At 49.8% G+C, this 12,369-nt stretch overlaps 1 protein-coding gene across 1 annotated transcript in view; it reads right to left on the reverse strand.

Moving 5' to 3' along the window:
- The window catches only part of MCPH1 (microcephalin 1), a 482,323-nt gene extending 474,392 nt beyond the window's left edge, over positions 1-7,931 (reverse strand). The window contains exons 1-2 of the mRNA XM_075340313.1: positions 7,860-7,931; positions 447-538 (exon numbers count right to left, since the gene is read on the reverse strand). Coding sequence (XP_075196428.1) covers positions 447-538; positions 7,860-7,902 — 135 coding nt within the window. The 5' untranslated portion in view covers positions 7,903-7,931. The remainder of the gene's footprint in view (positions 1-446; positions 539-7,859) is intronic.
- Positions 7,932-12,369: the final 4,438 nt, after the last annotated feature.

Here is a 12,369-nt window from a genome sequence, read left to right on the forward strand (position 1 = left end):
TTGAGGGACTCATGCATTGTGGATGAAATACACTGTTGGAATATATGTATCTTTCATTGATTACAGGTTAACGAGGGAGACGCCTTCAGAGTTAATTGCAGCCCTTAGAGTCCCTTGTCCAATTACTTTTGGTCCCTTGAAAAAGAGGAGGCTATGCATTCCAGAGCTATGATTCCTAAACCCTTTCTCCGATTTGGATGTGAAAACTCTCATATTGCAGCTGGGAGTGTGCACTTTCAGCCCATATTATATATATAATTGTATTTCTGAACATGTTTTTGTAAACAGCTAAAATAACAAAACTTGTGTCACTGTCCAAATATTTCTGGACCTAACTGTATATAGCTCTTGCTGTGATCTCACACACACACATATACACTGTCATGGACTCGCCAACTGCCATGGCAAGCCAGGGGTTAAAAGAGAAAGAAAAATCAGCACCTTACCTTTGCCCTGAGGTTAAGAAGTTGCTGTGAGAACATTTTGGAGTAATTTTCAGTTTGGTTGGACGACCAAACATCTACAAATGCTATGACTCCTGAAAAGGAAAAATGATGGAAAAGATCAGAAGAAGCGAGTAGCTTCAATGGTGCAGGTACTCCTGTCATCTAATCAGCTGGCATCGATGTCCCCAGGGCTTATGTGGAGAAGTCGGCCAAGATGGTGTGTCAGAAGAACACGGTCACCTCATATGGTCACACACTGAGAAGCTTATGGGCCTTCTTGATGAATATGTACTAGTACAACCATTCATTTGAGAACATGTATAAACACTACAGGAATAAACCAATCCCAGCACAAATTACATTTTCCATTTTACTTTTAAAGGGAACCTGTCAGATGGGATGCCGCTATTAACCTGCAAATATAGGGCCAGTGTGCAGGTAAACAGCGCTACAATGCAGTCCGGCTGCCTTACTGAAAGGAAAAGAAGGCTACGTGTCCAAGTTGCTTTTTTATGTGCTTCTTTTCTGCACACAAAAAAAGCATGTTTTGTCAAAAAAAAATACAGCAGAAAAAATGCGCTTTTTTATTGTGTTTATGCGTATTTTCATATGCGTTTATCCTGCACTATCCTGTGGATAGTGAGAGGCACTTGTAGCCGCCCCCCAAACTCGCCGCTCAGTATATAGTGAGAGGCGCCTGTAACCGCACTGACAGCCACTCAGTGTATAGTGAGAGGCGCCTGTAACTGCACTGACAGCCACTCAGTATATAGTGAGAGGCGCCTGTAACTGCACTGACAGCCGCTCAGTGTATAGTGAGAGGTGCCTGTAACTGCACTGACAGCCGCTCAGTATATAGTGAGAGGCGCCTGTAACTGCACTGACAGCCGCTCAGTGTATAGTGAGAGGCGCCTGTAACTGCACTGCCAGCCGCTCAGTATATAGTGAGAGGCGCCTGTAACTGCACTGACAGCCGCTCAGTATATAGTGAGAGGCGCCTGTAACTGCACTGACAGCCGCTCAGTATATAGTGAGAGGCGCCTGTAACTGCACTGACAGCCGCTCAGTATATAGTGAGAGGCGCCTGTAACTGCACTGACAGCCGCTCAGTATATAGTGAGAGGCGCCTGTAACTGCACTGACAGCCGCTCAGTATATAGTGAGAGGCGCCTGTAACTGCAATGACAGCCGCTCAGTATATAGTGAGAGGCGCCTGTAACTGCACTGACAGCCACTCAGTGTATAGTGAGAAGCGCCTGTAACCGCACCGACTGCCAGGCAATCAGTGTATACGAGAGGCGGCTGTAACCGCACCGACTGCCAGCCGCTCAGTATATAGTGAGAGGCGGCTGTAACCGCACTGACTGCCAGCCGCTCAGTATATAGTGAGAGGCGGCTGTAACTGCACTGACTGCCAGCCGCTCAGTATATAGTGAGAGGCGCCTGTAACTGCACTGACAGCCGCTCAGTATATAGTGAGAGGCGCCTGTAACTGCACTGACTGCCAGCCGCTCAGTATATAGTGAGAGGCGCCTGTAACTGCACTGACAGCCGCTCAGTATATAGTGAGAGGCGCCTGTAACTGCACTGACAGCCACTCAGTGTATAGTGAGAGGCGCCTGTAACTGCACTGACTGCCAGCCGCTCAGTATATAGTGAGAGGCGCCTGTAACTGCACTGACTGCCAGCCGCTCAGTATATAGTGAGAGGTGGCTGTAACTGCACTGACAGCCGCTCAGTATATAGTGAGAGGTGGCTGTAACTGCACTGACAGCCGCTCAGTATATAGTGAGAGGCGCCTGTAACTGCACTGACAGCCGCTCAGTATATAGTGAGAGGCGCCTGTAACTGCACTGACAGCCGCTCAGTATATAGTGAGAGGCGCCTGTAACTGCACTGACAGCCGCTCAGTATATAGTGAGAGGCGCCTGTAACTGCACTGACAGCCGCTCAGTATATAGTGAGAGGCGCCTGTAACTGCACTGACAGCCGCTCAGTATATAGTGAGAGGCGCCTGTAACTGCACTGACAGCCGCTCAGTATATAGTGAGAGGCGCCTGTAACTGCAATGACAGCCGCTCAGTATATAGTGAGAGGCGCCTGTAACTGCACTGACAGCCACTCAGTGTATAGTGAGAAGCGCCTGTAACCGCACCGACTGCCAGGCAATCAGTGTATACGAGAGGCGGCTGTAACCGCACCGACTGCCAGCCGCTCAGTATATAGTAAGAGGCGGCTGTAACCGCACTGACTGCCAGCCGCTCAGTATATAGTGAGAGGCGGCTGTAACTGCACTGACTGCCAGCCGCTCAGTATATAGTGAGAGGCGCCTGTAACTGCACTGACAGCCGCTCAGTATATAGTGAGAGGCGCCTGTAACTGCACTGACTGCCAGCCGCTCAGTATATAGTGAGAGGCGCCTGTAACTGCACTGACAGCCGCTCAGTATATAGTGAGAGGCGCCTGTAACTGCACTGACAGCCACTCAGTGTATAGTGAGAGGCGCCTGTAACTGCACTGACTGCCAGCCGCTCAGTATATAGTGAGAGGCGCCTGTAACTGCACTGACTGCCAGCCGCTCAGTATATAGTGAGAGGTGGCTGTAACTGCACTGACAGCCGCTCAGTATATAGTGAGAGGTGGCTGTAACTGCACTGACAGCCGCTCAGTATATAGTGAGAGGCGCCTGTAACTGCACTGACAGCCGCTCAGTATATAGTGAGAGGCGCCTGTAACTGCACTGACAGCCGCTCAGTATATAGTGAGAGGCGCCTGTAACTGCACTGACAGCCGCTCAGTATATAGTGAGAGGCGCCTGTAACTGCACTGACAGCCGCTCAGTATATAGTGAGAGGCGCCTGTAACTGCACTGACAGCCGCTCAGTATATAGTGAGAGGCGCCTGTAACTGCACTGACAGCCACTCAGTGTATAGTGAGAGGCGCCTGTAACTGCACTGACTGCCAGCCGCTCAGTATATAGTGAGAGGCGCCTGTAACTGCACTGACTGCCAGCCGCTCAGTATATAGTGAGAGGTGGCTGTAACTGCAATGACAGCCGCTCAGTATATAGTGAGAGGCGCCTGTAACTGCACTGACAGCCACTCAGTGAATAGTGAGAAGCGCCTGTAACCGCACCGACTGCCAGGCAATCAGTGTATACGAGAGGCGGCTGTAACCGCACCGACTGCCAGCCGCTCAGTATATAGTGAGAGGCGGCTGTAACCGCACTGACAGCCGCTCAGTATATAGTGAGAGGCGCCTGTAACTGCACTGACAGCCGCTCAGTATATAGTGAGAGGCGCCTGTAACTGCACTGACAGCCGCTCAGTGTATAGTGAGAGGCGCCTGTAACTGCACTGCCAGCCGCTCAGTATATAGTGAGAGGCGCCTGTAACTGCACTGACAGCCGCTCAGTATATAGTGAGAGGCGCCTGTAACTGCACTGACAGCCGCTCAGTATATAGTGAGAGGCGCCTGTAACTGCACTGACAGCCGCTCAGTATATAGTGAGAGGCGCCTGTAACTGCACTGACAGCCGCTCAGTATATAGTGAGAGGCGCCTGTAACTGCACTGACAGCCGCTCAGTATATAGTGAGAGGCGCCTGTAACTGCAATGACAGCCGCTCAGTATATAGTGAGAGGCGCCTGTAACTGCACTGACAGCCACTCAGTGTATAGTGAGAAGCGCCTGTAACCGCACCGACTGCCAGGCAATCAGTGTATACGAGAGGCGGCTGTAACCGCACCGACTGCCAGCCGCTCAGTATATAGTGAGAGGCGGCTGTAACCGCACTGACTGCCAGCCGCTCAGTATATAGTGAGAGGCGGCTGTAACTGCACTGACTGCCAGCCGCTCAGTATATAGTGAGAGGCGCCTGTAACTGCACTGACAGCCGCTCAGTATATAGTGAGAGGCGCCTGTAACTGCACTGACTGCCAGCCGCTCAGTATATAGTGAGAGGCGCCTGTAACTGCACTGACAGCCGCTCAGTATATAGTGAGAGGCGCCTGTAACTGCACTGACAGCCACTCAGTGTATAGTGAGAGGCGCCTGTAACTGCACTGACTGCCAGCCGCTCAGTATATAGTGAGAGGCGCCTGTAACTGCACTGACTGCCAGCCGCTCAGTATATAGTGAGAGGTGGCTGTAACTGCACTGACAGCCGCTCAGTATATAGTGAGAGGTGGCTGTAACTGCACTGACAGCCGCTCAGTATATAGTGAGAGGCGCCTGTAACTGCACTGACAGCCGCTCAGTATATAGTGAGAGGCGCCTGTAACTGCACTGACAGCCGCTCAGTATATAGTGAGAGGCGCCTGTAACTGCACTGACAGCCGCTCAGTATATAGTGAGAGGCGCCTGTAACTGCACTGACAGCCGCTCAGTATATAGTGAGAGGCGCCTGTAACTGCACTGACAGCCGCTCAGTATATAGTGAGAGGCGCCTGTAACTGCACTGACAGCCGCTCAGTATATAGTGAGAGGCGCCTGTAACTGCAATGACAGCCGCTCAGTATATAGTGAGAGGCGCCTGTAACTGCACTGACAGCCACTCAGTGTATAGTGAGAAGCGCCTGTAACCGCACCGACTGCCAGGCAATCAGTGTATACGAGAGGCGGCTGTAACCGCACCGACTGCCAGCCGCTCAGTATATAGTAAGAGGCGGCTGTAACCGCACTGACTGCCAGCCGCTCAGTATATAGTGAGAGGCGGCTGTAACTGCACTGACTGCCAGCCGCTCAGTATATAGTGAGAGGCGCCTGTAACTGCACTGACAGCCGCTCAGTATATAGTGAGAGGCGCCTGTAACTGCACTGACTGCCAGCCGCTCAGTATATAGTGAGAGGCGCCTGTAACTGCACTGACAGCCGCTCAGTATATAGTGAGAGGCGCCTGTAACTGCACTGACAGCCACTCAGTGTATAGTGAGAGGCGCCTGTAACTGCACTGACTGCCAGCCGCTCAGTATATAGTGAGAGGCGCCTGTAACTGCACTGACTGCCAGCCGCTCAGTATATAGTGAGAGGTGGCTGTAACTGCACTGACAGCCGCTCAGTATATAGTGAGAGGTGGCTGTAACTGCACTGACAGCCGCTCAGTATATAGTGAGAGGCGCCTGTAACTGCACTGACAGCCGCTCAGTATATAGTGAGAGGCGCCTGTAACTGCACTGACAGCCGCTCAGTATATAGTGAGAGGCGCCTGTAACTGCACTGACAGCCGCTCAGTATATAGTGAGAGGCGCCTGTAACTGCACTGACAGCCGCTCAGTATATAGTGAGAGGCGCCTGTAACTGCACTGACAGCCGCTCAGTATATAGTGAGAGGCGCCTGTAACTGCACTGACAGCCACTCAGTGTATAGTGAGAGGCGCCTGTAACTGCACTGACTGCCAGCCGCTCAGTATATAGTGAGAGGCGCCTGTAACTGCACTGACTGCCAGCCGCTCAGTATATAGTGAGAGGTGGCTGTAACTGCAATGACAGCCGCTCAGTATATAGTGAGAGGCGCCTGTAACTGCACTGACAGCCACTCAGTGAATAGTGAGAAGCGCCTGTAACCGCACCGACTGCCAGGCAATCAGTGTATACGAGAGGCGGCTGTAACCGCACCGACTGCCAGCCGCTCAGTATATAGTGAGAGGCGGCTGTAACCGCACTGACAGCCGCTCAGTATATAGTGAGAGGCGCCTGTAACTGCACTGACAGCCGCTCAGTATATAGTGAGAGGCGCCTGTAACTGCACTGACAGCCGCTCAGTATATAGTGAGAGGCGGCTGTAACTGCACTGACTGCCAGCCGCTCAGTATATAGTGAGAGGCACCTGTAACCGCACTGACAGCCGCTCAGTATATAGTGAGAGGCGGCTGTAACTGCACTGACTGCCAGCCGCTCAGTATATAGTGAGAGGCGGCTGTAACTGCACTGACTGCCAGCCGCTCAGTATATAGTGAGAGGCGCCTGTAACTGCACTGACAGACGCTCAGTATATAGTGAGAGGCGGCTGTAACTGCACTGACTGCCAGCCGCTCAGTATATAGTGAGAGGCGCCTGTAACTGCACTGACTGCCAGCCGCTCAGTATATAGTGAGAGGCGGCTGTAACTGCACTGACTGCCAGCCGCTCAGTATATAGTGAGAGGTGGCTGTAACCACACTGACAGCCGCTCAGTATATAGTGAGAGGCGCCTGTAACTGCACTGACAGCCGCTCAGTATATAGTGAGAGGAGGCTGTAACTGCACTGACAGCCGCTCAGTATATAGTGAGAGGCGCCTGTAACTGCACTGACAGCCGCTCAGTATATAGTGAGAGGCGCCTGTAACTGCACTGACAGCCGCTCAGTATATAGTGAGAGGAGGCTGTAACTGCAGTGACTTGCGGTCGCTCAGTGTATACAAGAGGGGCTGTAACCGCACTGACAGCCGATGAGTGTATACGAGAGGCGGCTGTAACTGCACAGACTGACAGCCGCTCAGAGTATATGAGAGGCGGCTGTAACTTCACTGACTGACAGCGTCTGCATTAGAACAAGCTGTCAGTCAGTGCAGAGGGCTGTTACAGACGGTGAATGACCCCGCGCTGGCACCATTTCTATAACTGAAAGCTCAAAGCTGCTGACTGGAATAAACTTAAAGCCCCGCTGCCGGGAGGAATTAAGTGCAGGTAGCAGCCCGCTTCAGAACACCAATAACCTGCAGATTAACCCCACATGTGAAGGTTAATGGCATCTGTTCCAGTGACAGGTCCCCTTTAAGGCTGCTTTCACACATCCGTTTTTTCCTGTGCGGCACAATCCGGCGCTTTGCAGAAAAAACGCAACCCTTTTTTTTTTGCCGTCGGTTGCGGTTTTTTTGCATATACTTACATTAGTGCCGTATTGTGCCGCATGGGCTTGCGTTCGGTCCGGTTTTTGCTGCATGCGGCGTCCATAGGCATGCATTGCAAATTGCGCCGCATCGGCCGGATGCGGCGTGATGCGTTTTTTTTTTTGCCGGACCAAAAAACGTGCCAGGCAACGTTCCATCCGGCCGCCGCATCGGCTAAATCTGCCGCATGCGGCGAAAACCGGACCGAACGCAAGCCCCATGCGGCGCAATACGGCACTAATGTAAGTCTATGCAAAAAAAAAAACGCAACCTGCGGCAAAAAAAAAAAAAACGGTTGCGGTTTTTCTGCAGAGCACCGGATTGTGCCTCACAGGAAAAAACGGATGTGTGAAAGCAGCCTAAGGTTTTTCTATAAAATGAGCGCTGTGCTGTGATTGGCTGTAATGTGCAAAAAAGGAAAGTTTGTAGCCAGTTTTCATAACCTGCCGCCCATACAGATATCTAGTAGCCATGACAACGCTGCACGACAGTAAGTAAAGCATACACAACGCATGGTGGCCGCTGGGAAGTACCGAGCGCTACCTGTAAGGATGCCGCTATCACTGCGGCCCGGGGACAGGTCCATGAGCTCCGCTGCTGCCTGCTCTGCTCCCCGCCACGGCTTCAAACCTGACTTCCGCTGGGTGACGTCATCTCGCGGCGCCGCTTTCCGTCTGCTGCACGCCACGCTGCGGGCGGGCGCTGCTAGTTGTGCGGGTCAGACTCTTCCATGTGGAGGAAGGCAGGGCGGGTGATCAGCTCCAGTCAGTGTCCATCCGCAGGAGCGCCGGCTCTATGCCGAGTCCTGTCTGCACTGCTATGAGTGCGCTCCGGGGAATAGAGGAGGGTGCAGCCTGGAGGGGGTGAGGCAGGGGCCTCGTGTACGGCGCACGGCAGTCTCCAGCCATAGCTACTCTCACCGGCTCCTGCACTCCGGTGTCAGAGGCTGCACGTGCTAAAGTGTCACCCCGAGGAGTTTTCGGTTTTTCCTCTCCTTCCAAGAGCCGTAACTTATTTATTTTTCCGTCAGTACAGCCATATGAGGGTTGTACTTTGAGCGACACCATTTTGCCCCATATTGTACAGGAAAACAAAACTCAAGTGCAGTGAATTCGAAAATGAAAAGTGCAATTCTGCTATATTTTTATTTCCAGTGTTCACTATATGGTAAAACTAGCATGGCAGTGTGATGCCTCACATGAGGAAGAGTTCGTAGATACCGACCATGTGTAGGTTTACTTGTATCTAAGTGGTGGATAAAATTCAGAAGTTTGAAGGAAAAAAATATATATTTTGTCACCATTTTCTGAGACACGTAACGTTCTCATTTTTTGGGATTTGGGGTCAGGGTCAGTAATTTTTTTAGCTAGAGGCTTTTATGTGGATCTGCAAAAATATGCAGGAGAAATCTGCAGTTACTTTTAGGCTCCTTGCACTTGAAAAAGGATTTTTCTCAAGAAATTTCTTGAGTGAAGGATTAGCGCACCTGCGTTAAAAAAACTGCGCCAATAACGCACCAAAAAACATGCGGTTTTGGTGCGTTTTTTGTGCACTTTTTGCAGGGTGGTCCCCGTGGTTTTTAATGCTTTAACAGCAATAAATAATATAGATAAATAGATACATAATGGATAGACAGATAATGTATAGATAGAAAGATGAATATATTGATGGATAATGGATAGTTAAGCCTGCTTTACATGTTACAATTAATCGTGCGATCGCACCCGCCTCCATCGTTTGTGCGGCACGGTCAATTTCCTGCCCGTGTCGCACAATCCTGTAACCCCCCTCCCTGTCACACGTACTTACCTTCCAAACGACCTCGCTGTGGGCGGCGAACATCCACTTCCCGGAGGTGGGAGGGACGTTCGGCGTCACACAGCGTCCGGCCAATAGAAGCGGAGGGGCGGAGATGAGTGGGACGTAAACATCCCGCCCACCTCCTTCCTTCCTCATTGCCGGCAGCCGCAGGTAAGCTGCAGTTCATCGTTCCCGGGGTGTCACACAGAGTGATGTGTGCTGCCCTGGGTACGATAAACAACAGGACGTACGATTTTTAGAAAATGAGCAACATGTCAGTGACAAACGAGAAGGTGAGTATTTCTGCTCGTTCACAGTCGCTCGTAGCTGTCACACGCTACGATATGTCAAGCGATGCCGGATGTGCGTCACTTACAACATGACCCCGCTGACATCTCGTTAGATATATCGTAGCGTATAAAGCCCGCTTTAGAAAGATGAATAGATAGATAATGGATAGGTAGATAGATGGATAAACAGATAGATAAATGAATAGAAAGATGGATGGATAGATAGATAAGATAATGGATAGATAGATGGATAGACAAATAGTGGATAGATAGATGGACACATAGATAATGGATAGAAAGATGGATAGATGAATAAATAGATATATCAATAGTGGATAGACAGATATGTATGATGGATAGATAGATAAATAGAAAGATGAATAGACAGATGGATAGATAATCAATAGACAGAGTCCCTGTGAGGACACACTGCAGTTCTCGCGAGCAGCAATGTGTTCACTTTACCGACCGTGAGAAATGACCTGGAGTAACCCCTGCAGCATCGCTCACTGAACGAGGCTGCATTGAGTACTGTGTCAGACGCGGCTAGATGCAAACGTCGTGGGACCTGCGTGGATTACGCCGGAGCTGTGTGTTTGGGGGTTTAATAAAGTGGTGAAAGAGGGGGCTTTTTTGTGTTTTATTTAAAATAAAGGGTTTTCAGTGTGTGTGTTTATTCACTTTACTTGCAGGGTAATCATGGAAGCTGTCTCATAGACATTGCCATGATGAAGCTAGGACTTTGTGACAGCGCATAGCTGCTATTAACCCGTTATTACCCCGATTGCCACCGCATCACGGCAATCTGGAAGAGCCGGGGACACTCCTGGACTGTCGCATAATGGGTGCGACATTCTCGGGGCAGCGGCGGGCTGATTTTCTTGGCTGCGGGGGGGGGGAATTAACTCTGGCCCTCGCCCTCCCCAGCCTGAGAATACTGGCCCGCTGCTGTGTGTTTACCTTGGCTGGACGGAAAAAATACACTGGCGCCCGCGTTTTTTTTTCCATTTTTTTTATTTTTAATATGTACATTTGATTTCTATGTGTATTATATATGTCTGTGTGTGATATGTGTGTGTATTATATATATATATGTGTGTGATTGTGTGCTTACGCTCTGCTGAACTTCCTCTTCCTGTCATAATGACATCACTTCCCTGCAAAACGCAGGGCAGTGATGAACATTATGTCCCGAAAAACGCAAAATAATGCGGGAATAACGCAGGAAAACGCAATGAAATGCACAGAATTTGCTACCTGCGTTATTCCCTGCGCTATTTCATGATTACATAACAGTTAATGGAGTGAATAACGCAGTTAGCTTTAGAAAAGAAGTGACATGCTCATTCTTTTTCTCAAGAAAATCTGCAAAAAAAAATTTCTTGAGAAAAAAAGGCAGTTTTCGCACAGCTAATTTTTTTTTCCATAGGATGTCTGCAGAAAGGTTGCAACCATTTTCTCAAGAAATTTCTGCAGCAAAAACGAGGGTAAAAATGCAGTGTGCGCACAGGGCCTTATACTCACCTTTCCTCAGTCCAGCAGCATCGCTCGTCTTCCTGTCTGTGTCAGCAGCAGCGCCACTGATCCGTGGAGCCGGTCACTGTCCCCTGCAGCATCATGATGTCCTCCTGTCTGCTGGCCCGCTGATGTGTGTAGAACTGTGCACATAGGGATGATGTCATCGCTGTGCTCACCGCTTTCTACACAGATCAGCTGGCCGGCAGACAGGAGGACATCGCGATGCTGCAGGTAACGGTGAGTATACCGCACTTATTCACTGCCCCCACGCTGATGATCACTCCAGGCTGTAGTTGCCAGGGATGATCATGCGAACCTGCTGTTTACTATGCGCGCACCCCCTGCCGGGAGGATGCCTGCAAATGAAATGAGCAGGCCCACGTGGTCACAGCAGGCGCTGCTACAGCCTGTGCATGCCGCTGATGACCTCCTCCACCGCAGCACCCTCATTCCCTGCAGCCCTACATTCAGACTATAAGATGCACCCTCCCCCTTTCCCACAACATTTGGGGGAAAAAAGTGCGTCTTATAGTCCGAAAAATACGGTAATGAGGCATAGCAAATCTGCGATTTTTGTATCATGCCGAACCGACATGAGAAAAAAAATCGCAGCATGATGCGTTTGGTAGCATATATCAGGTCACTTGCACCCCATACAGTACATGTCTATGGGTCTCTGTGACACATCAGATTGCTCTCCCATGACATTCGAATGCAGTCACATACGCAGAGACAGGCAATGGAGAAGATGGAGAGATTAATCTCCATCTTCTCCGCACCTGTGATCCGATTGACACATGTGGGAGAATCAGAGCACAGTCAATGACACTCGGCTCACGCTCGCAGCGGAGTTTAAGCCAAGTGTCATTAGCAAATCGGATCGGATGGTGTACACCAGAGTGACCCCTGCCTAAACCCGTGTACCACCCAGCCTGTTTTCACCTCAATTATAATGAAGCCAGACACTCCAAAGTGACACAAAACAATGATTTTTATTAACAACAGCCAACAGTTCAGTCATCAGACGTTTCAGTCACAATTTTGACCTTCATCAATATGAACTGGTATAGAAATATATACAAAGAAACAAACAAAATTAAAATATACAGTAATGTCCAATCTCAATGTAAAACATTGTCAAAGCCCAATGGTGTACACACTGGAATACGTGAAGAGAGAAAAGGGACAAAAATATTCTGTCCATTAACAAACTACATAAAAAATGGCAGGGATAAGGGAGGAGGGAAAGGGAGTGGAACAGGTATGCATAGTGCGTAGGCTGTGATTACCTTAGAAAGAAAAATAGAGAATGAATAAAAGAATGGAGAGTGAATAAAAAGAACCATAAGGCTTACCTAGCTGTGCATATATGAATATGAAAAATTGAGACCAAATGATCATGAAGGAAAAACTGAGAATGACAAAGTGAGGAGAAAATTGAAAGA

Source organism: Anomaloglossus baeobatrachus, chromosome 3, assembly GCF_048569485.1.
Source record: "Anomaloglossus baeobatrachus isolate aAnoBae1 chromosome 3, aAnoBae1.hap1, whole genome shotgun sequence".
NCBI classification, from domain to species: domain Eukaryota; kingdom Metazoa; phylum Chordata; class Amphibia; order Anura; family Aromobatidae; genus Anomaloglossus; species Anomaloglossus baeobatrachus.